The sequence below is a fragment of the Drosophila subobscura genome, chromosome A (genome assembly GCF_008121235.1).
Source record: "Drosophila subobscura isolate 14011-0131.10 chromosome A, UCBerk_Dsub_1.0, whole genome shotgun sequence".
Lineage (NCBI taxonomy): Eukaryota > Metazoa > Arthropoda > Insecta > Diptera > Drosophilidae > Drosophila > Drosophila subobscura.
The window spans coordinates 10,805,358-10,832,770 of NC_048530.1; the positions used below are offsets into that span (position 1 = coordinate 10,805,358).

General features: G+C 49.6%; 5 protein-coding genes across 5 annotated transcripts; 3 read left to right on the forward strand and 2 right to left on the reverse strand.

Annotated features, from left to right (window-relative positions):
• Positions 1-418: 418 nt before the first annotated feature.
• On the forward strand, positions 419-14,868 carry LOC117895025. Its single transcript, XM_034802398.1, has 6 exons — positions 419-699; positions 754-920; positions 983-1,035; positions 1,087-1,167; positions 1,240-1,375; positions 14,845-14,868. Coding segments are annotated over exons 1-6 (720 nt in total). The 3' UTR covers positions 14,847-14,868.
• On the forward strand, positions 7,917-8,700 carry LOC117891825. The gene is made up of 2 exons (XM_034797570.1): positions 7,917-8,261; positions 8,498-8,700. The coding sequence occupies exons 1-2, from the start codon at positions 7,925-7,927 to the stop codon at positions 8,698-8,700; spliced, it is 540 nt and encodes a 179-aa protein (XP_034653461.1). The 5' UTR covers positions 7,917-7,924.
• Positions 14,869-18,336: 3,468 nt separating the features above from the next.
• On the reverse strand, positions 18,337-19,484 carry LOC117896389 (probable serine/threonine-protein kinase irlC). The gene is made up of 3 exons (XM_034804697.1): positions 18,800-19,484; positions 18,546-18,718; positions 18,337-18,466 (listed from the first exon to the last, which is right to left on the reverse strand). The coding sequence occupies exons 1-3, from the start codon at positions 19,471-19,473 to the stop codon at positions 18,393-18,395; spliced, it is 921 nt and encodes a 306-aa protein (XP_034660588.1). The 5' UTR covers positions 19,474-19,484; the 3' UTR covers positions 18,337-18,392.
• A 2,859-nt stretch (positions 19,485-22,343) lies between these two features.
• On the forward strand, positions 22,344-23,431 carry LOC117895034. The gene is made up of 2 exons (XM_034802409.1): positions 22,344-22,499; positions 22,628-23,431. Exons 1-2 carry the CDS (start codon positions 22,344-22,346, stop codon positions 23,429-23,431), a joined length of 960 nt encoding a protein of 319 aa, XP_034658300.1.
• Positions 23,432-25,812: 2,381 nt separating this feature from the next.
• On the reverse strand, positions 25,813-26,277 carry LOC117895041. The gene has a single exon (XM_034802421.1). It carries the CDS (start codon positions 26,275-26,277, stop codon positions 25,813-25,815), a length of 465 nt encoding a protein of 154 aa, XP_034658312.1.
• Between the last annotated feature and the right edge of the window lie 1,136 nt (positions 26,278-27,413).

Genomic DNA, 27,413 nt, shown 5'->3' on the forward strand with positions numbered 1-27,413 from the left:
GCAGCAGCAGCAGCAGCAGCAGCAGCAGCAGCAGCAGCAGACTTCTTCTGCAGGAGGGTTTGATGGAGTGATGGAGCGATGGAGAACAGCTGGAGGAGGTCCCCCGGTCCCTGGTCGCCTGTCCCCTGTCGCCTGTCCCCTGTCCTCGGGCATTGCCAAATCATTGCCTTTGACGTGTGAGAGAAAGAGAAGTTTTATTACGCGTCTTCTTTGGCTCCATCCATTCGGACCCCTTCCTGCCGGCCTCCCTTTCTTTCCTTCTCCTGCTGGAGCTCTGCACATTTGTCATGTTTAGTGCCAAAAGGCTTCACTCGAGTGTTCCGTTCTCGGGGTGTAAGTGAGAGTATATAAAGGCCCCGCTCGAACTCCGCTGCCACACAATCAATTACAACATTTGCCAGTCGACAGGAAGGACAAGATGCTCTCGACTCAAAGGATCCATCCGCTCGGGCAGCGCCTCCAGCTCTGCTGTCTGCTGGGGCTGCTGCTGTCAGTCCTTGCTCTCCCCAGCCCCGCTGAGGCGCGGCACACACGGCGTCCCAGGCGCACGACCACGACCACGCCCCGCACACCACGGCCCACGCTGCTGCCGGACCGCCACTGGCCACCGTCGGTGCTGCCAGCGGCCACCACCGAGGCAATGCCTCGCCTGGTGGACAGCTTCGATCAGCGTTCCGCCGATGGACAATACGAGTTCAGGTGGGTGCAAGGCACAGCCAAAAGCAGCTGCTACATTCCGCTCCATCCGCGCAGATACCAGCTGGATGATGGCAACACTCGCTACGAGCGCGCCTACTGGCTGCCCGTGGGCAAGGAGCTGGTGCTGGCCCGCAAGGGCTACTACTCCTTCCCGCTGCCGAATCGGCAGTTCTCCACCGTCTTCTACAGGGCCGACCACCTGGGCTACCATGTGGACATGAGTGAGTACTTCTTCCCCTCCGTGTGACGATGCGTAAAACCCCACAAAACGACCAAAACGCAGACACATTATCCGGGAAGCAGCCGCCGTTGCCACGCAACCTTGAAGTGCCGCAGGCGAAGGCGAAAGCTAAAGCTCAAGGAAATTCAATAAGCAGGCCAGAGCAGGAGCAGGAGCAGGAGCTGGAGCAGGAGCCTGCAGCTGGAGTCAGAGCTGATGCTGGCAAGGATGAGGTGCAGGATCCAAATGTACGTTCTGCCCCCCCCCAAATGTTGCATGCCACATTCCTTAGCCATTTCCATTCGCCCCTTTCGCCGCAGGCACTAAACCAAGTCGAAACCGAGACCGAAACCGAGACCGAGACCGAGCCATCAACTGTGGCCAACGACATTTTGGCAACAGAAGCAGCAGTCGGCAGCCATGATGATGCTGAGGTTGTTGGAGGCGTCTCCCAGTGAAGGTCTCCCGGCAGCAGCAGGAGGGTGGAGGCGGAGGGGATAAAGTGGCATATGGAGGAACACTCGCCGCTCCACCCTGCTGCAAAATCAAATTGAAAACAATTGTTGCTGCCCCCCCAAGAGACAGCCCCAGAGCCGACACAGTTGAGTGCTTCTGTCCCTAAGTATTTCCCGTGCCCCTTCCCCAGAGAGCATTCGGCATTTGGCCTTAGACACATTTAAATCTAGCTAAAGTTGGTTCTTTTTTTTTTTTTACACTAAATATATTTAAATAAATGACTGAGAAATCACTTTCAATCAAGCGAAATCTTGCCTGCGAAGTCAGCAGATTTCCGCTCAGAAAGAGAGCAGCCAGAGGGCAACATGCCCCACTCTGTGGATCAGTTCGATTAAAGTCTCGAGGTGTCACCAGCCGCATCTGCGAGTCGAATGAGGGAGAACCTCTGCCTGTGCCTCTGCCCCATTGGATGCCCAAAAGATGAGACATTATGCCACAACTGGCTTTGCTGCTGCTGCTGCTGCTGCTGCTGGTTGCCAGGTTGCTGCTTCGTTGTGGCTTTCAATTGAAATGGTTTCCGCATAAAAACGAAAAGCGAATGGCAGCTGGCGATGGGTGTGCGAGAGAGAGATTTGTTGGCGGCAAATCGTTGAGCATTCATAAAACTGCAGCCTCCTGCCTGCCTCCAGCCTCGGCCTGCATGTAAGACATGGCTGCTTACTCAACACACACCCAAACACACACACACAACAGCCATCCACATATGGTCGTAAAATGCAGGGGCCAGAGCCAGAGCCAGAGCCAGGGCCAGAGTCTGGGGCCGGATAGCTGCAGCTATTCATTTCGCTACTAATCCAATGCGGGCCAGGGATTCCTCTTCGCTGCCATCTCAGCCCCACCTGCCTGCCCTGTGTGCCCTGTGTGCCCTGTGTGTCTATTTACGAGTCAGCCACGGGCCAAGTAATGAATGGCAAGACCAGGCCAGAGCCAGAGCCGCTGCTGCCGCCGCTGCTGCTGCTGAGTGTGAATGAATTGAGTGTGCAAATGGCTGAATGGAAAGCTGCTTTGTTGTGGCTCCGTTCTAATTGCGGCTGCTGCTGCCCCACCAGGGGGCATGCCTGATCGATACTTTTTGGTTGATTACTTTCCGTTTTCGGACTGCGCTCACGGTGTCATCGCCAAGTCATGCCCGAAACTGCTTTGCTCCCTCTCCTCTTTGTATTTTATGCTCAAAGTTGCTTGCCACCGCACCCCACCCACACACAGGAGGCGCCACAGTGGGCCGCGGAGGTGCTTACAGCAGGGAAGAGAAAAATCTGTCTGGCAATGGCAATGGCAGTGGCTGCGATTGGAATTGAGAATGAAGATTGAATGGACTTTGCACTGGATTCGCTTTTCAGAGGCAGCGCCCCTCCCCGCCGCCAGAGAGGGCTCCCAGGGATGCCTCGCAAAATGCCAAAATGATGGATGCGATTGATGAATGAACGAGCCCCAAATATGTTTCACATTTCAATCCCCACTCATGTGTGATGGTCCGCCCCGCCCCGCCCCTCCTGCCACTTGAGTCTCGAGTTGCGAGCTTAGAATCTCGAATTTGATTTGAACACTTGAGGCTATTTATACCAGAGAGAGCGAGAGAGAGAGAGAGAGATCCTTTCGATGACCCTTGTCCACTTGATTACTTATGTAAATATTTATGAGGACAGGGCCCATCATTTGGCTATTTGCGCAAATTAATTTATCCTCATCGAGCACCCAAAAGGTGGCAGCAGCCAAACACATCCAGCCAGCAGACACTCCACAAAGGAGCCCCAACAGCGAGGCAGCGAGGCAGCGAGAGAGAGGGAGGGCCGCCTCTCTCCATAAATAAATAAATAAGGCGGATAGATAAAGCAAATTGAGTAATGGCCATAATTGAAGTGTCCGATGAAAAATGCAAAGCGCCGACACACAAATTGAATGAGCGGCAGGGCCAGTTCCTTTTAAGCCACACTCTGAAGGTCCAAATAGAACCCGAAACGGATCCAAATACACATCCAATGCAGGCAAAGGATCCTTGAGTCTGGGACTGTTGCGTGCGTGAGTGAGTGACTGCGGCATTTTGCAGATTTATATCGGGTTATCAGACCACACAACAAAACCCAAAAAGCAAAAAGACAACAGCCCACAGAGCAGGCGAAACTAAGAAGCTGCCAAGACATTTGTGTTTAGGGTTTTTAGTAAACTGGGCACATACTGGCAGTGCCACAAGCCAGCAGCATCCCGGCAGCAAGCCTGCGCCAGACGAAAGGGTCGCTCGCTGAAGCAAAACACGAGGAGGAACGTTGCGGGACGCTGCACAGCCTGCATCTCGCATTTGCTGCCAGTGTGCACAACATTCTCCCGGCGACTCGCAGTAAGAGTGGGCGGGAAAGCCACAGATGGGAGAGGAGGGAGCGAGCAAGGCAGCCCATTTATTTATGATTGTGCATGCAGCTAGGCCAAAGGCGTAATAAACATTTCTGCATTTGAGTTGATCAAAAACGAGACTCAATCTAATCTTGAGATTAACAATGCGACTCGCTGTGTAAATTTCAATTGCAACTAGGCACAACACACACACAACACACACACACGGAGGGTGTGGGAACTGCTACTGGAACTCTGGCTGGGTGGCAAAAATGTCGATTTAATGGAGAGCTCAGCTGCATTTCGGACTTGGTCAGCAATGCGTTTAGAATTTTATTGACTTGGATTAGCTTGCTGTGTGTGTGTAGCCCCAGACTGGTGGATGGGGGGAAGCCGCACACCCTTGACCCTTGCCTCCTGCGCCTCCCCGAAATATCTACACGTACTTTGGGTAATTGAGCATTTGCCAATTTCGCCCTGGCTTAGCCGCTTAATAAATTTATGCAAATGGATTGCTACATTTGCTGTATCTGTATCTGTGTCTGTGTCAGGGTCTGTGCCTAAAGCCTGCACTTTGGCGATGTGGATGTACCTTTTGGGCTATGCCAAATGCTCACAAAAATGGTTTTTGGATTCCTAAAATTCCTTTGGGGCCGGGCGCATTGTTTTACACACTCATCAGGGACAAGCCGGTGCACACGCAGACATGAATGTAAGTGCTGCTGCATGGCGTACATACACATATTTATTTGTGGCAAGTTTACCCCTATGGCAGCTCGGGCAGCTCGGGCACTCAGCCTGCGAATTGTATAATTTATGCAAGACACCAAACAAACTCTGCTTAAGTCTTACAAATTGTTTCGGGATGCTCGGCATATCATATAAAAAACACACAGAGAGAGGAAAAAAGCAAATCTGTATCTGTATCTCAGTTTTGAAGAGCACCGCAAAAAGACGCCAAAAGAGCGAGATAGCGAGGGTGGGGGGGAGAGTTACGTGATTTGATGGGAATTATTCCATTGCCGGAGACAGTCGGAATCAGAGCCCAGAGTCGAGCGCCGGCAACAGGCAGGCAGACAGTCAAAGCCACAAAAAAAAGCCAAAATAAACCGAAAAAAAAACTGTGCAAAGTGCTCCAGACCAAAGGTAGCACTCTCTGGAGGGGCAGTGGTACGGGGGGGAGATGGCTCTGCAGCAAGTTGTATCTCGGGATGTCATGTCACGTAGGCAGCAGGCAGCAGGCAGCGGATAGCGGATAGCGGATAGCGGGCAACGGGCAGAGCCATTCGCTACATGGACCATTCATACAAATTTTGTTTATAAGCCACTTTTTGTACATTATTTGTGTGCCCCCCGCCCCATCCAGCAGTCCCCTGCCCGACCTGCTCCGTGTGTTTATCTCCAGATGTATCTGTATCTTTATCTGTGTGTGCGTGCGATTCCTTCTTCATCACCACTGCCACGCCACGCCACTGCCACGCCACGCCACTGCCACGCCACGCCGCGCGATTCTTTTCGGGCCAATTCATTCCCGCTGCCATTCCCCCTGCCCAATGTTTGTTGTTGTTGCTGTTGCTGTTGCTGTTGTTGCTGTTGTTGCTGTTGGTGTGTGGGGATGGGAATTCGCTTTGCGCGCAATCGACAGCAGCGTCCGTGCACAGTGGCTCGAAGCTGCAGGAAATGCTGTAAAAATGGGGAACAGAAACTTGCAACTTCTTGAAATAATTTATTTATTTATCGAGTCAATCAATCAAGCGGAAACTTGGGTCTTTGCTCTGCAAACAATATAAATAAACTTGGGACATGTATTGGTAGATTGCTCATGGCTGAGAATGCAACTGCTCCGAGTAATATTCTGTGAATATTCGCAGATATTTTCAGGTGCTTCTCAGGGAACTCTTTTGCATACTTTATTTTTATCTTTATTTCACTTGGTTCCGACTGCAACAAGTACCTGGAGTGCCGTAAATCCGATCCAAATATTTGTTTATCAATAATGAAGCTTTGCAATTGGATTAGCTTTGGATTGGATTGGATGGGATTAGCTTTCGATTATCAGAATAATTACTATCCATAGTTAAATATAATTTCATTTGTTGCTCTCTTTGTTCCCTCTTTATTTACATTTTTGCCGCGTGTCGTCCCACTGTTGGCTCGGGCCATGTGCTGAAAGCTGAAGCACGTCGTCAACTCAATGGCGAGCACACAGCACACAGCACACAGCACAGAGAGCAGAACGCAGAACGCAGCACAGCGACAACACCTACAAAATAAGGCAGTGGCTCTCCTGCTGCAGTTTCTGGCCGTGTCCGTGGCTGCTGCTGTTCGGCAAGAGCAACACTTTGGGGGATGCGGGGATCTGCTCCCACCTGAGGGTAATGGCAAACAGCGCCTGTTGTCCCAGGCATTTAGTGACCAGGGACAAGCTCCGCTCCGCCAGACATGGGCAACAGATCCAGAGGAGCTTCCTGTCACGACTGGCCAGCGGCCACATTTAGCTTGTTGCCTGCTGATGCCCCTTCGGACATTGTCTTTGTCATCGACATTCAAAACAAATGACCTTGCCGATGAGTCTCCGCCTCGCAGTTCCTGCGGCTGGCAGGTTTGCTGGCTCCGCAGACGGGCAAACATTTCAGTTTTGGGCACTGGGCGCTGGGCGCTGGGCTTGGCTGCTGTTTCGCTGGAATGAATGCTTTGTCACTTGCAGAGCCAAAGAACGTTTAAAAATAAATCAGTTTAATGCCACATCGGGATGTGGATGCTGCCGACTGCCAGACGGACTGCCTGCCTGACTCACTGACTGCCTGAATGAGTGACTGAGTGACTGCAATTGTCACTGTGCGGTCTGCACATAAATCCACCCAGCAGCAGCAGCAGCACCACAGCGCAGACCATAACTGAAAAAATGAATACAAATTGAAAATGTGAATAATTTGCAGGCAAACTTGTTTAATGCATTGGCGTGACCTTTGAGGTGTGTGTGAAATTAATTAAACGGCGATAACTTCGTGTCGACATATTGACAGCTGCCCCGAGAGCAGCAGCAAATTTGGAATGTGCTCGGGGGCACAGGCTCAATGGCACATCATTAACTTTGGCCGACTGACCAAGTAGTGCCCCGCCTGCCACTCTGCCACACAGCCACTCAGCCTCGCTGCCACTCCTTGCCACTCCTTTGCTGGCCTCATCAATTGGGCCGCGGGGCAGCCAGGAGCCTGCTCTCAGGTCCCAGGACTGTTCGCTAAATCGCTGCACATTAAATGCAATTAAGAAATGATTGAAATCATAAATTAGCCCTAATTGGCCACAGGACGCCTCAGCCGCTGCTCCCGTCTCCCGTTTCTCGTGGCTGCCTCATTGCCCGCTTGATCGCCACAATTCATTCCATAGGCAGGCAACAGAGGAAGGCTCCTGCTGCTGCTGCTGCGCGCTGACAGGCGGCACGTACTTGCTGGCCAAATTGTAGGGTGCACAAATTGCAGTATTTTTAGCCAGACTTTGGCGAGGCACAGTGGAACCCTGCCACACTGCCACACTGGCCCAATGGCCAATCACTTTTTTGCCAGTTACCCAAAAGAAAGCCCCAGCAATCGCTTATCTGCGCCATTGGAATTGGCAGCCAAACGCTTGGGGGGCTTGGGCCCAGTGTGCGGACATCCCAAGCCCCAAAGCAAACACACTGCGAGAGAGAGAGGGGGATGGAGAGGGAGAGCGAGAGCGAGAAGCAAATTGGCCAGTTAGCAACCTGTCCGGGGCTGGCCCTGCCCCGCCGCAGATAAGCTTGTGTGTAAGTAGATGAAATTAAGATTTTTTTTTATGATTAAGCGTTGAGAATTTTTTTGACGGCAATGTGGCTGCTCCTCCCTCCCCACCACTCGGTGCTCTCTCGGTACGCGTCTCCCTCTGTGGATATCGGACTGAAGCTGAAGCTGAGACTGGGACTGAGACTGGGAAGCTCTCCTGAGCTGCTGCCGACGTTGACTTCGCTGCTGCTGCTGCTGCTGCTGCTGCTGCTGCGGCTGCTGCCTGAAGCGCTGCCTGGCGTTGACTATAAAAAGCCAAAGTGACGCAGTTTCCGAATTAAACTGTTAACAAAACAATACGCGACAGCACACGCACCCCAACACACACACATCCCCACACCGCCATTTGCTACATCAAATGGCCAACTGCCACCCCGTAGTCCTGCGCTCCATCTCCGTGCTGCTGCTGCTGCTGCTGCTGCAGTGCCTCGGGCCGAGTGCCGCCGAGGATCGGCGGGCGAACCACAGGGGCGTGCGCCTGCTGGATCGCTTCGACAACCGCTATCCGGATGGCAGCTACGAGTACCGCTTCGAGCTGGACGACGGCACGGCGCGCTACGAGCGCGGATACTTTGCGATGGTGGACAAGGTCAAGACCCTGATGGTCGTCGGATACTACTCCTATCGCATGACCGACGGCCGATACATCACCGTCTTCTACAACGCCGATCAGTTCGGCTACCGCCAGAACCAATGTGAGTGCCAAGAGTTGTTTGTTCGGTTCCCAAGTGCCATGAATGTTGTCTGGGGAGTGCCCATTGAAGTGGCATGAGAGACCAGCCAGGAGGCTCTTTCGTGCTCCCATCTTGTGATTTGTGGAGCGTAAGAAGTGTTCGGTTTCCTGGCAAAGTGAAGTGAAATGTATTTGTATCCAAGTTTTCAATCAATTAAAGCCGGCCACGACTCAACCATCTCTCTCCCTCTCCCGCAGCCATCACGCCTCAGGTGTATCCCAATCTGCCGCGCTCCATTGAGATGCCAATGGCCAGCAGCAGCGGCAAGTCCCGGCCAGAGTCCACCGGGAGCCACTCATCCCAGAGCTCTGCCAGCACGCCCAGGGGTGCCACCACCTCCCCCCCGACGACGACGACGACGACGACGACGACGACCAGTCGCAGGGGCGGACGCTTCTGAGGCTGAGGCTCCCCCCGCCATTTCTACCTCTGCTTTCAATCTCCTCTCTCTCTTTTTTGTGCACTGACTACCGACCGACATTATTTGTGCTATTATGATTTTTTTTTATTTTGTATTATTATTTTATATTTAATTTTTGATGGTGCTCATTGAGAGCGAATTAAAAGAGAATAAAAATGTATTAAGGCAAGCTGCAAAAATTATGAATTAATTTTTAAAGATGTTTTTGCGTGACTCTTTCGGGTATTTTATGGTGCCAGGGTCTCCCCACTCCACCCCCCCTCGGACACGCCTCTTCGCTTGGGTTCTCACTTCCCCGCTGGGATGAAAAGATTTCGCGAATTTTCGAAAGTCGCCGTCGCCGTTGCCGTCGCCCCGACAATTTGGCAATAAATTTACCGCAAAGCGATTCGGGCAATAAAACATAAAAGTGCAGACTGCCCCCCCCCCCGCCCCCTCCCAGCCCACCAACCCCCTTGGGATACACACACAGACATAAAGACATAAAGTAGATATATTGTACATATCGAATGTCTGGTCATATTTTTGCATTTTAACACAATTTTCGGTGGGATTTTCGGGCCAAAGGCAATTAAGGAACGAAAACGAAAACGAAACCAAAGCTGAAACCGAAACCGAAACCGAAACGAGCGCAGGTTCCGTCCCGCAGCGGGAACGGGATGGGAATGGGATGGGAATGGGAATGGGCATGGAAATGGAAATGGGATTTGGGAATGAAATGGATAACCGAACTCCCAGCCGAAAAGTGTGTGAAGGTTCGTCATAAATTCATAAATTCATAAAGTGCAGACAGTGGGGGAAACGAGTTCAATGACCAGCCGCTGGCTTGAGGAAACCTTTCCAGGCCACCCTCTGTCCGAGCATAAAACATAAAGCCCATAAAGAACCCACCTGAGATCCGATTGCAGTCGATGCGCTTAATTGCAGCGACACGGAGCCAAAGGGGGAGAGGAATGTCCATAAATTAAAGTGATTTTGATTCATTTAATGCGAAACATTGCACAATCCCGAGCCCTTCGGGGCAGGGATGGATTCATTTAACTTCCATTCGGGCAACAATTTGTATTTTTGATGGGTACTTTGGGCTGCGTTTCATCTGCTGAGATTTGATCCAAGTCGAAGTTGTTCTTTGTGTGCTGGAAGAGGAGAATTGCCCTCGGGGGATGCTTTGCCAGCTAAACGGGAACCACGGCCGCGGGGACTAAGCAAAATAAAACCACGAAGGGAAACTGCAAATTTGTTCTAATGAAAAAAAAAGAAGGAAAAGGGAAAAAATTGAATTAAAAAGGAAATTGCAGAAGCGAGAACTTGGCTGTCGCCGCCCATAAAGGCAACACTTCTTCGTGCCTCGAAGGGATTGTTGGGGAGAGGCGTTAAACAGGAGATGCTGGTGGACAGGAGGTGCCACGGCCTTGGTCTCTTGACTCGATGGCTGGCCGCTGAGAAGACGAGTCGACTGAGCCTCAAAGGGCGCTGCTCTGCAAGGAAAAGAAAATACAAGAGAAGAAAAGCAAAGAAAAGGGAAGCAGCCAATGAAAATGAAAATGAAAATGAAAAGGAGCTGTGGCAGTGGCAGATATTCGAGGACAAGTTCTTGGGGCTCAACTAATTTGTTGACTATATTATGAGAGCCACTCAGCCACCTTTTGACTGCTTTATATAATAAATAAAATAAAATATAAATATAGGTACAGGAAATGGCCAACTTTGCGCTTTAAATTGTGTGATAAATGCACTTCGGAGTCGATTTAACATTCCGTGAGTGATTATACAAGATACACAATAAAACAAACTTTGACAAGTGCCAAAAGCGACTTTTCAGCTCGGCGCAAAGTTACGGCCACCCAGCCCCACGCCACCCACGCCACCCACGCCACCCACTTGGAGCCAGCGACAGACACATGTATCCGAGGTAGTTAAAATTATCAATGAAACTTTACAATCACAGTAAAAAGAGAGAAGAGAGAAGAGAAGAGAGAGAAGTGGAGGAAGCGAAGCAGCTGATGCGGAAGCGGAAGAGCGGGAAAGTGGATTGAGTTCTGGCTGGTGGATGGAGGATGGAGGATGGAGCATGGAGCATGGGGGAGGTGGCAGCAAAGAATAAAACCAAATACAGGGGCAAAAAGTTGAACTGAACTGCAACTTTGTTAACTTTGCCGCTTATTAAAGACGAACTCGTGGCACCGGCAAAGACTCCCGCGCCCCCAGCCGAGCGAGTGCCGCCAGAGCTCGAGTCGGACTCCAGTTTGGACTGGCTTAAAGACCCGCAGGAGCGTGCACAAAGGTTTAGTGTTGGTGTCCATGTATCAGGTTGGGCTTTTCCCTGCACTGCCCCAAAGCAATCTTAGAGCTTGGCTCTTCTCTGTCTTCCTCGTGGCTGGCTGGAATATAATCAAAAGGCAATAAATATTGCAAATGTGACAAAGTTGAACTGGGACAGGGGCAGGGGCAGGGACAGGCACTCCCCCACGCCACAATGAGGGAAATGGCTGGGAAATGTTTGCCCTGAAGTCGCGGCCAAAACAGCGGCAGAAAAAATGTAAACCCGAGCCAAAGGATGGCGCGCAAACAGAACAGCAGAGGACACCGAAAAAAGGAGCAGGCTTGGAGCTGACCAAGGCATTGAATACCCTTGCAGAGCCAACTGAATCTCTCAACTCCGCCACTCTCCATTGGAACATAAACAGGAGAGGAAGCTGCCTCATCTTCCATCTTCTTCTGTTGGCATTCAGTTCTGTTTAATGATATTTTCACTTGTGCAGACTGATTTGCATCGATTGCTAATTTGTTGATGCTTTGCCTTCGTTGCTCAACAATCAAACCCAACCCCTGCTGCTTCGCTTGGGACTGCAGTCACACCCGCCGCAGTGTCGCAACGTTCGCAGTTCAAGTGGCAACACTTAATGGACCCGCTGAGCTCTTTGGCTTTCGTGGAGCAAGTTTCTGCTCATTATGCGAGTACCTTTGGCAAGGGTATAGAGGCTGGCTGGAGGGATGAGCTCTGTGGCTGGTGGCGAAAGAAGCGAGCAAAAAATTAAATATAAAATGCAAAAATAGCTTTTAAGCAGCGAAAGTCGCGTTTAGCTGGAAGACCGCGGCGCACAGCGGACCCCTCTGTGCCACGGGGTGGGGGTGGGTGGGTGCCTGGCATGTGGGCAGAATGTGCTAAAAGGACATTGCTGTTGCTGTTGTTGGCCGTGCCCTGCCCTGCCCTGCCCTGCCGTGTGTGCAGTTCATCAGCGACCGCAGCAAAAGGCAGAGATCCGGCAAACAGAAAAAGGACACTCGCGCCTGCAACACAAAAAGTGTACATAAAAAACAAATAAAAGCGAGAAGTACGAAGGGGTAAACCGAAGGGAAACCCAAAATGATTCCGCCAAATGAAGCACGCCAAAAGGGTTCATTCAAAATAGAACCAAAACGAATGCCAGTGGACAAAATGATGTCAAATCAAATGAGTGGGAGATGGAGATGGAGGGAAACTGCACTCGCTTCGGGAGAAGTTTGCGCTTGTTTGCTGGGTGGCACCTCTGGCCCAGGCCCAGGCCCAGGCCCACGTTGTCCTCAAGCTGAAGTCTCTTTGTCTAAGCAACTAACTAGCTGACTGAGCAACTGAGCAACTGGCTCCACACTCCTTTGCTTATGCAAGTGGAAATTCATTATTTTCGCGCGCATGCCGCAAATTATGCGACGAACTTTTACACATTTGCAATTTGATTACCCCAAATGGCACGAGCCTTTCGCACGAGCCTCCTGCGCGGAATTAACATGCGAAACTGAATTGCTTTGGCTTCTCCTTCTCTCTCTCTCTCTCTCTCTCTCTCTCTCTCCGCTGACTGCCAGTGGGGTACATTCGCTTTCTCTGATGGGCCGCCACATGCAAATAGTTACATCTATTTTTAATGGGCAACGGATTACAGCTGAGTGCAGCTTTAGCTTCCAATCATTACCGGTCTCATCCAGCGCCTGGTGAAAAGTCGCCGCTACTGCCATCCATTTGTTGGACTGATTACAGGGCATACCACCGCCCGACACAAAAAATGGCCATGCAAAACTAACAGCAAAAAAGCGAAGGGAATTGCCAGCCACATGGCAACTGTGGCACACATTTAAATTTTTAACGCAAATCCAGTAAGAGCATTTCACATTTAAACTCCCCGCCAATCGGCAGTTCTAGGAAGGGATTTTCAGGTTAGGCAGAGCAGGACACACACACACACACACACACACACACACACACACACACTCGTACAACAGCAACAACAAAAATTGCATAATATTCCACACTTTTTTTTGTTGGCATGTAACGAAAATCCCGCAAACAGGCGTCGGGCATAAAAGATGTTTCCACGCGGATTTTGGTTGCTACTTTTAAGGGTATATTGTATTCGTGGGGATGTTTGTGACAGCAGACGGCAAGGCGATAATTGAGCAATAATTAATTATCTGTGATACTCGATGCCCACATGCAGCAGCCAAACCATTCCGGCCTCAGGGTAATTACGGCAAGAAAGTTCTGCTCGGCTTCCTTTGGCCCATTGGAGTGCCCGCAAATTATGATTCTCGCGTCGGAAGGACTCACCCAACATGAGCAGTAGGGAAGCACCGTATGGACCTGATTGGAGTAACTTCCCTAAACACAAACGTAAAAGATTTAAGGACAAATCAGTGGAAATTCCGGGCTGCATTCTTCGCTTAGTCGCTGCAAGTCAATCACCTGAGGGGCCGCACAGATCCTCATGCATTCGCACATATTTATGTACATACTTAATACATATTCATGAAGTGTTTGTGGCGGGTATCCCCTTAGTCGTAATCCCCCATTTCGGAGACTGTTAAGTGTCGTTTTTGTTGGGTTTTTATACCCGGTACTCGAAGAGTAAATAGGGTATATTGTATTTGTGCACATAACGGTTGTATGTAACGCACAGAAGGAAACGTCTCCGACCCCATAAAGTATATATATTCTTGATCAGCATCAATAGCCGAGTCGATTGAGCCATGTCTGTCTGTCCGTCTGTCCGTCTGTCCGTCCGTCTTGTTGAGCGCCTGGATCTCAGAGACCATAAAAGCTAGAGCCACCAAATTTTGCATCCAGACTTCTGTATGCTCACACTGTTACAAGTGTATTTCAAAATGAGCCACGCCCTCTTCCGCCCCCGCAAAAGGGCGAAAACCTCCCAAATCTACAATTTTAAAGATAAAAGAAAACTAAAAACGCCATTCCGTAGGGAATGACCATATCTATCTGATCACCAAATTGGGATCCGATTGGATCATTATTATGGCCACAATGAAGAAATTAAGTTGCAGTGGCTAAACCCACCCTGTCCAGCAGCTTTTGTTGCTTTTACACATTCTCTCATTCACACTCTGCTTCGCGCAGTGGCAGAGGCCTCTTCCCCTGACACGTCTCTGACTCATCTTCTGCCACGACTCTGCCGCTGCCTCTGCCCTGACTCTGCAGTGTGTGTCTCTAGGGGAGGGTGGCGAGCTAAAGGAGCGTGTTGGCGTGAGTAGTGTTGTTGATGTAGATGACAGATGAAGAGAAAATGTAAAATTTGACAAATAACCGCTAAGTTGCAGATGTAGTACTGAGTACCGGGTATAAGAGTTGTGACGCGGCTTAAGACGCGTCTCACAACGTTCCTCCTCGTTTGTTGTTGTTTTCTTCGCTCTGTGGTGCAAAATGAACATGAAGCTATTTGTTAATTCAATGAATTTATTTTACTCGTGGAGAAAAGGCAGCAACGAACCGGGCCACGGCGCTGAACATTGACCAGGCCATGTTGCAGCCGACACACCACACACACACACACACACACACACACGGGCCGGCACGCCGGCAGATACTCACGCACATTGATGAACACATTACAAGATATTTTGCATATTTTATGGTTTCGAAGAGGAAGGTGCATGCACACATCCCCACCTGCATATGCATGAGGCGCAATGGAGTGCACCAGAAGCAGCAGGAAGAGGGAACAGGAAGAGGGACAGGATGAGGGACTGGCGCGGTGTCAGAGTGTCAGGAGTGCAGCAGGGGAAATGAAGTCAGCTCGTGTAAAAATCTGTTTTTATGATTAATTGCCGTTCCAGTGAAAAATGAACCACGACAAGGAGCAGCAGCAGCAGCAGCAGCAGCAGCAGCAGCATGGGGCAGACACACGCAGAGAGTCTGTCCGGGCCTGTCCGGGACTGTCCGTGCCGAGCCGAGCCGAGCCGTTTCTGCATTTCAATTTGTATTTTCCCAGCAATTTCATTTGCACACAATTTTCATTGCTCCCCTCCTACCGCCCACTCCATCCATTCTTCTCGTTGCCAGACTTTACATTTCTCGCATTCACACTTGGCACCCGCCTGTCCGTCCGTCCGTCCGTCCGTTTGTTTGGCTCATTCCATCAGGCAGCTTTCTCTAAGTTTTCTTTACTCTTTTTATGGCCGGATTGAAAGTTTTATTTGCCCGATTTAATGGTGATCCCCCGGCATATATAATCATACGATAATTAATCCCTGCCCGAACAGCATATTGTGCACCGCTCCCCCTTTGGCTTTTTTAGTCTTGGATAACGCTTTAATTTTTCTCTCTTTTTGTTCCCCCACACTGGCGAAAAACCTATCTGGGCGCATTCGGCACTCATGTATTGAAAACACAACTGAAAAACATCCAAAATGCACAGAAACATCCTGCCGGGGAATCCCCATTAGATTCCTCCGTTTGAAATATTTCCCTTTTCTCTCGGTGCACTTGTTTAGGGTGTGCTGCTGCTGTTTTTTGTTCTCTTGTATTTTGTTTTTTTGCTTTTGGTTTTTTGTTTTTTGTTGCTACTGGAAATTGGCGCGTTTATCTGACATTATTTTGTGCACATTCGTTTCATATTACTTTGGACTGGCTCCCTCCTTGGCTGACGAGCATGGGAGCAAAGACAGAGGCATGCAGCTGTCCATGCCCTTCCACGAACCATTGACAATGCCATGGATGCTTGGGCACCCAGCTAAAAATATGTTTGGAAATATAAGAACTGACCCATGACTACGAGTATACGTAGAATATGTGGATAAATGTTTGCAGCTGCTGCAAGGGCATTGAAATCTTCGTTCTTTGAAGCATTTCTTTTCCCTATTGTTCTGCCTCCTGCGCTGCTTCATCTCCGCTTTCGACTGGAGGATTGCTGCTCCTATTGCTGCAGCGACTGCCACTGGGCATGGCAGTGGGACTGCCGCAGCCTCAACCGCTGCTTCCGTTTCCTCCGGTGGCAGGCAGGGGCTGGCAGCATGAAGCGAAGAAGCTATTGGCAGTGGCAGTGGCAGTGGCAGACGTAAATGTGAGGATGGGGCTGGGGCCGGGGCTGGGGCTGGGTGAGACAACTGCAACTGGCATTTTTGGCGTTCCCGGCACGCGCTCACTAATTTTATTCCTTAATAAAAACCAAAGGCACAAAGCGATGGCAAATGGCTGAGGCTGGTGTAGGTGTGGGAGCACCCAGTGGGAAAGCAGTGAGCAAGACCCAAGGCAGAGCCAGCGACGGGTCTGGGGATGGGTCTGGGGATGGGTCTGGGGATGGAGCAGTGTGCTCTGCACGTAGCGCTTCATCTCTCTCGGTGGGCTGCGCGCATCCATTGGCCCCATTATCGGGTGGGCCCACCTTTGCGGAAGACACGGGTCTCGCCATCAAACTAGCAAAGTTCATTAAAGTGATAATTACAAAGGCCGTAAAGAGCGAATAACGGACGGACGGGCCAAGACGACACGAAACGGATATACGAGCTGACAGCAGCAACAGCAGCAACAGCAGCAACAGCAGCAGCAGCAATAAGAACCGGAAAGGGTTTGCCCTCGAGACTCTTAAATAATTGCACATAAATGGGCCAAGACATGGGCTACAGCTACCACACTCTCCACGCTCCACGCTCCACGCTCCCTCTGCCCTCCCTCTCTCCCTGACTTAAATTCGTTGCCTAATTTACAGTAAATGGTGCGGAACCGTTCCATCCGATATGCTCTCCAAAGTGGAGACTTGTGCTGAGATTTCTCTGAATTCTGAATATTCGCGGAATCGATTTGGTTCAAATTAATCCCAAATAAAATACAGAATTTTCATCGATCTCTGCCGCAGAAGGAGGTTCACCGTTTGAGTTTGCTCTTTCCATGAATTGAGTTTTGTTTCCAAGAAATAAACACGAGGGACTCGTGGAATGATCCATTGAAATCATCTTTTAAATACATATTCAGTGGCAATCATGAGAATCGAGGGACGTACATACATACATCTATGGGTGTATTTCTGTGCTCATAAAAGAGGAGCAAACAAGACTTTAAATAATCATAACCCAAGACCCAAAAAACTTTGCACAGCTGCCAGCAGGCTGACGCCCAAGGAGCAGGAAAACTTTGCGGCATAAACAACAAACAACGAGTGCCACAATGGATGGGGCAGGAGCACGAAGCAGGCAGGCAGCGGATTGAAAGCCATAAACTACAATTGAAAGAAACAACAAAGCGGCAGCAGCGGCAGCAGCGGCAGCATCAGAAACATCAGAGGCGAGGCGGCAGCAACGGCACTGGGCGGGCACTAAGCAAAAAAGGATATAAATAAATAAATAAATACATATGCAAAAATGCGAAAAGGATTGGGCAACAGAACAGTGAGATACTCGGCACTTTGATATGCATCTAAATGGCATCATCAGGAGCAGCATCATCGCCATCGCCATCGCCAGTGCCCGGGGTGGGTCACTGGGAAGGGGGTCGGAGACGCCAAATGTGACAGCAGAAAGAAGAACAACAACAGAAACATATTCCAAAGATGGCAATCAGCATCGGTGCGATTGAGAAAGCAACAGCAAATAGAATAACACTCAAACGAGAAACCAGAAAACAACAATCCAAAACGGAACCCAGGACATTCAAAGTGCCAAGAAGCGAGCTGGTGTCTGGTGTCCAGCAATCAAAACGACATCATGACAAAGTCCATATACCCTTGAGCGCTCGCAGACAGCATGAACTCGTCTTGGAAATTAAACATCTGTGTGCTAACAGCTGCACCATATACATTCCATTTACCAGACTTTGTCGAAAACTAATCGTAAATAGATTCGTGTAAAATTAAGCCGATCTGCAGGATTATGTCACATTATAAGACTCAGAGCCACAGAGACACAAATTCAATATGCAAACTCGAATGCCTTCAGAAAGGGTATGCTGGAAATAAGAGCTAACGGAAAAAACAGCAAATCATTTTGCGGGCATTACATTTTATTCGCTGTTTGCCGTGGCCGTAGCCAAAAAGCGAACAGTGGGACGATTTCGTTTCATTTCATTGAAATCTAATCAGATCATAAAAGATGGAATCTGACTGAGGATAAATAATTTCTCTTTAATTTAATTTGATTTAATGCCAGCTCCAACATGATCGGTTGGGCTTTAACTTGCCTAAAAATGCCACACAATAAATGTACTTAATTTCTTTATATATTTTGTATACGAATTTCCTTTGTACTGATTCTCCATGCAGCTCCAGCTCGAATTAAATAATTATTCATAATTTCTAAGCACAATTTATTTAGCAAAAATAAACGAAAAAAAAAAATATTATATGATAAATGACTCTTATGTATTTCCGACCACTGTGCATCGCGCATTTTAGAATCCTCCCACTCATTCCTGCTCACATATTGGACGCTTTTGTGGCTTTGTAATGCAAATGTTTGGGCAGCCCTGGCTGCTGATAGTTTTGCTCAACTGAAGAGGGGAATGAAAATAGACAATGACAATGATGGCTGATTTGGGTAGCTGGAGCGGGAGCTGGGGCTGAACTCACTCTTGTAGACATTGTAGCCACGCTCATCGGCAATGAAGTACTGAGTTTGAATCAGATTGCGTCGTCCAGCGATGGGCACCGAGTTGTAGCCCTCCTGCACATTGATCTGCCGTTCGCCCACTCGCTTCGTGTACAGTTTCTTATAGTTCGCCAGGCCGTTGCTCAACACTAATCTGTGGAAACGAAGTAAATATTTTGTGTATTATTATCTCTCGCTTTCTCGCTGTGTATGACGGAGTTTGTTGGGGGCTTACTTGTACTCTTCGGTTCCATTGGGATGTATGACGTGATAATTTTCAACAACATAAGTGGGCGGCGTTGGTGTGGTTGTGCCAGTGGGATCTATGGGCCTGGGACGTGAAGTGGTTGCAGATATTGCCGGTGGTCTAGCTGCTGGTGCTGCTTCGTCCAAGAAATAATCAAGATTTTCCTCTTCAAAGTCCATTTGCGGAAATACAACCAATTGATCCTCATACAATGGCCAGATTGTTGTCGTTGTCGTTGTTGTTGTTGTAGGTGGTGTTATTGTTGTTGTTGTTGTTGTTGGTGCTGTTGTTGTGGTTGTACTTTCCTCTAGCGGATTGAAGTCATCACCATCCTCAGTGTCACTGGGCCAAACAACCAATTGCAATTCATAGATGGGCTGACTATCGGAGGTCTTCAAGTGACGCTTCAGCTGGTCCGTCTTATTAGCAGTGCTACTGGCCCCAGACTGCACCGCCACCTCATCGTTGCAGCCTAACGAGTCCATTGTCGCCGCATCGAGAGTCAATTTGCAGTCGATGCGTTGCCTGTCCATCTCGAGTGTGGAGCCTTGTGGGTCCACCTCCTCCTCGACTGGTGCTGCCTGGACAGAGCTCTTGGCCAGGATTAGTGTCGCCAGCATGATGGCCAGTGGCATTGCGAGCCGCATTCTGTTTGATGTCATGACTGTGGGCACTTTCCTTTGCCGTCTCTCGCTGCCAAAAGGCTCAGACTTGTATTTATACGAATCGAAAAAGCGTCACTCTGATTCTCAGACTGCATCGGCAACTGAAGCTGCAACTGCAGCATCGACTGCATCATCGATTTAATCATCAGCACTTTAGACACCAGAAACATTTTATTCTTTCATTGTTACAATACCGTTATGCGGCCAGCGGAGCGAAGAAATGGGAACAGAAAACGAGACAGCCAACGGCATGAAAGGGGATCAAAGTAAGCTTCGCCTCTGCTGGTGCTTCTGCTTCTGCTTAACCCTTCCGTGGGTCGCTAGGTCGCTGCCATCCCCCACGCTCAGTCAATTTAATCTCATAGGAATTCTCAGAATTGTCTCAGCATTGTGTATTTATTTTTAGCAGAAGAAGAAATACCTTAAACCCGATTAAGATTAAGATCTTTAGAGTGAGAAACTATAGCCTTTTATTAATTTTATGTATTTTGTTTATTTTTATTTGACACACTTTGCACCGTTGGCCCTTGTACGGGTTAAAATGCATTTTACAATCCTGAAAGATGATGAAAATCACCCAATAAAGATGTGAGAGAGCGGCTCAGGTGCAGGATTGTTATAAAGTTTATAATTTCATTGCCAGCATGTGTGTGTGTGTGTGTGTGTGTGTGTGTGTGTGGGTGTTTCTCCGTGTTGATGAGGAGGGGGTCTTATCAGATTTTTACGATTGCTCGCCACAAATTGATTCTGACCGAGCACTTGAGCGAGACACAGAGAGAGAGAGAGAGAGAAAAAAAGAGAGACAAATTATAACCAAAGACACTTATTTTTGCATTCCTTATGATATGACCCTTCACCTTCTTTCTGTTGGTCAAAGTCCCCGTCAAAGGGATTCATTATTTGTCCTATTTCATTCTAGATTTTTATTTATTGCTTTTAGTTTTTTCCTCTATTTTTTTGTTTGGTCATTTGAAGTACATCATTTATAATGAGATTTTCCAAGTTGAACAAAATACGAGTACTTGCCGTCTGGCATGAGAGCGGGGCCGGTGGCGGTCGGTCGCAGCTGCAGCGCAATTCGCGTAGCCAACGCTGCCTCTGCCTTTGCCGTTGATGATGATGATGATGATGACGCAGCAGCGGACAACGGGAACTGCAACGGGAATGGGAACGCGTGGGGGAACGATAGCATGGGAACGGGACAGATGAGGATGAAGCGCTTCTGATGCCTCGCACTTTTTCAAGTGCAAGAGCTTGATGCGGATCAAATCCAAGTGAGTATTTATGGCCATTAATTGTAATTTATATTTATTATTGTTATTATTAAATATAAATATAATTATAATTTAATATATTCCGCTTGGATCTACCTTTTTTGTCATGATGGTTATATGTTCTGTGTAAATCGTTGAGCAGTTAGGGTATCCTTTGGTCGTGGCCTGGCGCACTTTGGTCCTGTCTCTGATTGCTCCTCTTCCTCTACTTTCTTCGTTTAGCTTCGCTTCCCGCTGCATCTGCTTGTGTGCTCGCTGCCCCCCGTGTGTCATAAAAGACACTTTATTTTGAGAGATATTTTTAAAGCTTTATGGTCTCGAGACCGGTTCAAAGCCTCTTCCCGCTTAGCGCTTTGCCAAACTGCATTTGAATCCAATCCCCCACCTCCCCCTTGTCGGTTTTGGTTTTCCGGTTTGATTTTTGTTTGCTATTTTTTTGTTTTTTTGGCATTTTCAAGGGCGTGCAGCAATATCAATTTGCAACGACAATTTGTAATTCAATTTCTATTTAATTGAAGAAACGCCAAAGCCAAAGCCAAAGCCAAACTAACACACAGCGAATGGAGCGGAGGGGGCTGAGCGGAGGGTGGTCTTTAATGTGCAATTTGTCAAAAACTTTTTTGATTTATGAGTCCACAACGGCAGCGGCGGCAACAACAGCGGCGGAGGGGGGGCATCGGGAACAGCAAGCGGCTGTCAAACAAGTTGTCCCAGTCCATTTCCCTCGACCACTCGCCCCTCGCCCCTCCGCAACCCCGCATGGAGGCAAAGAAAATTGAAAATCTCTCACACAAATTTCCATGCAAACGAAACATTTTCCCCCCACACCGCAGCCCTTCAACGTTTCCCTGCTCCTTCCTTCCTTTCCTCTTTTTTTTTTGTATTTTGGCTACAAGTTTAATTTGATTTGATTTTTCGGTGAATGCCGCTGGACATGGCCCCCAAGGCAATTTGTCAAGGATATGCACATGGATTTGTGTACATATATTTATGCCGAGTAGCTTAATCCAACTTAAATTTCGCACGACGAAGGATTAATTCCCGTGCTATAAAAATATTCTTTAAAAAAATGCAATCAATTTTAGCAATTAAATGAAGCCACACAGACGCCTCGCAGATGCCTCGAATAAGTCCATAAAAAATTAGAAACCTTAAAAAATTAAATTAAATAAACAAAAGAATATACAAAAGTGTTTAATGAACTTAATTATAGATTAAATATGTTGTTAATGGAAGAAGCAGGACGGGGACAGCGGTTGAAACTTGACATTTTCAGAGTATTATGATTATTATTATTTCGCCAAATGATTGGCAGCAGAGAAGCCCCGCCAAAGTTCAATGAATTTGCTCTAAATATATCCAAGAGCTGCCCAGCACTCGACACTAAAGTTTGACCCAATTCGGGGCTGGAGCACTTCCAGAACTCGCTTAAGAACAATTAAAACTCGGCCACACCCAGGCAAATCGCTGGCCAAAGAAATCAAATATAAGAAGACGCCGAATCGAGGCTGAGATCAAAGCGGGATCGACAGCAGAAGATTAACCCTCGAGCGCTGAAGATTATATCAAGGATACACAGGATACAGTGACATAATGGAAGTTGCAATGAGTTTGAGATTCCTTATCCTGATGGCGGTTAGCCTTTGTGTGGCCATGGCACAGGTGGCAACAACGGAGAAACCCAACGGATCCAGCACCACGGGGAAGCCAATGAAGGAGGCCACAGATCGTCGCGACAAGCGTCAATTGGTAAGTGCAAAAAGCATCGAAAACTCTGCCCCAATTGGGGGGGAACTCTGTCTATCTACCATAAGTACATGCCGAATATATTCTTGTGCCGTCCGTAGTACATTCCCTGGTTTGCTTCTCCATTGCAGGGCAACACTGCCGCCAGCAGTGGCAGCAACTTTCCCATTTTCTACGACGGCGTCAGTGTGAATCCTCCCCCGCTGCAGCAGCTGCCACCTCTCCAGCCACTGCCACCGCTGCAGCAGCTGCAACCGATCGGCGTGGTGCAGCCAGGCAATGGCCAGGGCCTGGGCCAGGGCCAGGGCCAGCCACAGTCGGGCTGGCTGCCCAATTTCGGACAAAACTTTGGCCAGAATCTGCCCATCATTGGCACGCTGGTGGGCGGGCTGCCGAATCTCATCAGCAGCCTGGGTCTGGGCAACCTCAACGGCGGCTTCGGCACCCTGGGCGGCATCAATCTGGGGCAGCTGGGCCTGGGCGGCCTGACCCCAGTGGTGGCGGCCCCTGTGCCCGTGCCCATCACACCCAACCAGCAGTGTCCGCTCACCCAGAAGCTCAGCTGTCGCTGCGAGCCGCTCCTCCAGCTGCCCGGCCAGAAGCTCAGCTCTCAGCTGCGCGGACCACAGTCGCAGTCCCAGTCGCAGTCCCAGTCGCAGTCCCAGTCGCAGCTGGTGCAGATCCTCAGGCAGAATGCGCGCCGCAACGAGGATGGATCGCAGGAGCTGCGCGTTGTCCTGAGCAGCGGCCACGTGGTCTATCAGCGGACGGCAAAGGATCTCGCCCAGAGCGGCCACTTTGCCATGAGGCTGCCCTCGGGGCGGTACTTCAACATCTTCTACAGTGTCAACGAGAAGGAGTACACGGTGCGAGCAGACGTCAAGGATGCGCCACCCAGCTCCGACTTCGATGAGGAGCTCACCGGACAGATCTAAACTGGCCCCAAAGAGTGTACGAATTCTCTTCATTTCAGTTCCATTTTTTGTGGCTTTTTGTTCGAGTTTAACCATAAAAGAGCAACAAATAAAGTGCACAACAATGAAGGACATTTTGGGGGAATTGCACCGCTGGGAATGGAAGTCGGCACAAGGCAAGGAGCAGCAGGAGCTGCAAGGAGCTGCAAGGAGCAACGCATTCAGTTTTGTGGATGTTGTTTTTATTGCCGCAGTTGGTGTCGAAACTTTGTCAGCTGACAGGCTAATCTGGAGCTCCTTAATGTGTAGTAATAGCAGGGGGAGTGGCTGGCTGGGTGGCTGCCACCAGTTGAGCCTTCCCAGACAGACACTGGCTCAAAGGCGCAGCCAAAGTCCGCGAATGGTTGAATGGAAGTCAGGCAGTAAAGTCCAGAGAGCTGAGAGCTTTTGCCAGCCAGGAGGCCAGGCAGAAGTCCTGCAAGGAGCCGGGAAATGGAAACTGCAGGATGCTGCTATATAAAATTAAAACTTTGCCTTTGCCTTTGCCTTTGCTGCAGCCAGCAGCCAGCAGCCTGGGGAAATTGTTTATTAATCAATAATCAGAGCGGAGACAAGCCAAAGATGCAGCAGAGTTGCGTGTCTGCGGGGGGAAGGGCTTCAGCTGAGCGCGAATCAAATGGCAGAGCTGCAAGCAGACATGCCCGAAAGCTTAGGCCGCCCACGGGGCGACTGCCTTGCTCAGGCTCCACATGCTCGGCGGGACCTGCTCCTGGGCAAAGACACTGAACAGCAGCCACTCGATGGCGCCCGCTCTGCCCGCGGCCAGCTGCCTGAGGTCGCTCGGTGTCAGCCACAGGCCCAGCTGCCGGAGCACGCGGAACGCGAAGACCTGCCAGTTCTGGAGGCGCCGCGAGAAGCTGCTCACCGCCGGATAGAACTCGAGCTGGATGCAGGGGCAGACCTTCTGCAGGATCTCTGCCACGGCACGCACATCGGAGTAGATGTCCCGCCGCGTGCGCCCATTCAGCACGATGCCCTCGCTCCCCAGCCACTGCTCCAGCTGCCGATGCTCGCCGCAGTTCAGTTCTCGAATGCCGCCCATGCCAGCACGCTTTCCCCTCGATCGCTCGAATCTCATCTAAAACATCTTCGGCTGAACGCAAAGCGAAGTTACTGCTCAAATTTGGTTCCTGTTCCTGTTGCTGTTCCTGTTTTTTTTGTTTGCTTTTTGTTGCCGAAGCGGTTTGTGTGTGTGCTGCGAACGTCTGAACTGTTGTGAGTGTGGCCCGAAAGGAGAGCGACTGTTTGGGGCATGGACTACTAGATGGGGGGCTCCGGTAACTAGTGCCCCACTGTGGCAGGCCAGGGCACAAGCACATGAAAGTTTTTTCGCAACTCATAAATGGAGCAGAGGACACAGGACACTGGACACTGGACACAGGACCCTCTGCACGCTGCACTCGTCAAGCTGCAAACTTTTCAAACTCCATTTGAAACTCCCTCTGCCCAATCGACAGGCCACTTCCGCCTCATTGGTTATGCCAATTGGGGCGGGAAAGAGCCAGCAACAATTGAAATTGCGAGACGGGGCAGGGGGCATCCTCCACGGAACTTTGCGCTGCGCTGCGGGGCAGCGGTAATTACATATTGCCCGATGACTGCCATTAAATGCTGCCCCCCAATGACCGAGCCCACGTTGGGCGCCGCTTAAAGCTGTGCCACAAAAACGCAACTTTAAGTGTTGCCGAGCTGCGGCACGCATCATTAAATTGAGTGAATGCTGTGCAGGCAGCAGCCAGCAGTCAGCAGCCAGCAGCCATTAGCAGATGTGCACCAGACGGCACCACAGACAGACACAGAGAGAAGAGAGACGGAGACTCGTCGCAACCGCAGACAGACCCATGTGAGTGAGCGGCGAGGCTCGTGACTGGACCAGACAGCGCTGCGATCTGGTCCACCTGGTGCTGCCCGGCAACAGCCAGCACTGGGCATGGGGCATCCATGCCAGCCGTGACTGCCACACAAAAACTGCCGCATTGTGTGGCCAGAAAGCGAAACCACAAACTGCAGCAGGCGCAGAGAGCGAGCAGCCATGGGCAAAGGATGCGAGTCGAGTGTGTGCTCGCTGGCAGGGAGCGCGGAAATGATTAAAATGTATTAGCCAGCATTCAGCGCAAGCCTTTGGCTTTGGCCCATTTCATCAGCAGACAAACCGCCGACACAGGGGAAGGGGAAATGGCCGATTAAGCCACGAATATGCTTTGGGATTAGCAGTTCTTGTGGGAGTAGAGTTCATCCAAGTGAGGCGCTCGCTTGGCCAAGAACGCAGATGGGAAATTCGTTAATCTAATATCTGCCATTGGCTTTGCAGGGTTTATTTATTGATCTGTGAGTTGCAGCGTCTAAGTCCTCCAATCCTTGTCCAATGTCCGGCTGGACGCAGCGTTGGCGAAGGACACGAAGCGGCTGCGGCACATCGCACCCAGGGAGATGGATCGGGGTGCGAGCCGAGTGGCGCTCGGGCGCACATTCTGCTGGCCGATGAGGCTGAACAGCAGCCAGTCGACAGCGCCCGGCCTGCCCTCGGCCAACTGCTTGAGATCCTCCGCCCTCAGCCGGAGGCCGAGTTTCCTCAGCTCGCGGAAGGCGAAGACCTCCCAGTTCTGCAGGCGACGCGCGAAGCTGCTGGCTGCGGTGTAGCACCTCAGCTCTATGGCTGGATGCACCTTCTTGAGGATCTCTGCCACGGGGCGCACGTCGGAGTAGGTGTCGCGGCGCGAGCGCAAGCTGAGGGTGACGCCCTCGCCCCCCAGCCATTCCTCCAGGCGAGACTGCTCGAGGTCGGTCAGTTGGCGGATGCTCTGCATTTCACTGCCACTGTCGCAGGTATTCGAATTTCAACGAATAATTTTGTTGTAGTGTGTGTGTGGGGTGTTGGGGTGTGGGGGCCGCTGGACGTAATTTTGTGAACTTTCTGTGAACTTTGTGCACTTGGGCAGTCGAAAGATTTGTGAGAAATAGATTTTTGTGCTCCAAACAAGTGACACCAAAAGGAAAGTCTACTAGATGTTGTCCATAGATCACTTTGAACCCGAAAAATCACCCAACAGTCAGACAGTTGAGATTTCGTTTTAATACCGCTGCCGCCATCTATGGGATTAAGCGAGAAGCATGACAAAAGCGCTCTCTATGCCTCATGCTCTCTTTGCTTGTTCGTTATAGCACCAACCATAAACTGTATTTGGCATGGCTAGTGGTTATGGCTCGTCGCCCTTAACTTTCGGCAGCATTTTTTCCATAAGCATGAAAGTTCGACCGTGGTGGCTGTCGCCACCTGTCAGCTGTTCTTATATTAATTATTTGCTTACAATGTTCAAGCGGATTTAAAAAGGTTGGTGTGTTTACACTCTGGACGAAAATTTAATAGGATAACATATAAAACCATATTTTATGTGCTGAGATTAATTGTTGCCTATTACTAACGAATTTCAAATTTCGAAATGGTGCATGTATTTACATATTTATAAACATATTAACCAACAACAATTTCCCAGAATTCCAATCCCACAACGCCTTATTCATTATACAAAAAAAAAAAAATGGTCAGCAATCTTATGAAGAATTGAATTCTGATTCGAGCAAAATTTCAGTTTTAGAGCTGAAAGTCCTAACTAGCTATTAATATCAAATAGAAGATCAAAGTCGAGCAATATTGCTTGTATATGTAAGTGTGAACGTATATTTGTTTGGTATATTTCTGTGGGATCTCTGTTCTCATATTGAGCCGCAAAAATGAGGAGAGAGAGGTAAAAAAGGGCGAGCTTTTTTTAGGCTCCCACCTTTTTCGCACCTGTTTAGAGGATCCGTAATAGTGCATGCGAGAGCATCTGGCAGGAGAGAATTTCCCTGACCGTTTAGACACAGGAGCGGATTTCCCTGACCGTTTAGACACAGGAGAGGATTTCCTTGAAGAATTTCCTTCACGTAGGATGAAACGCCGTGG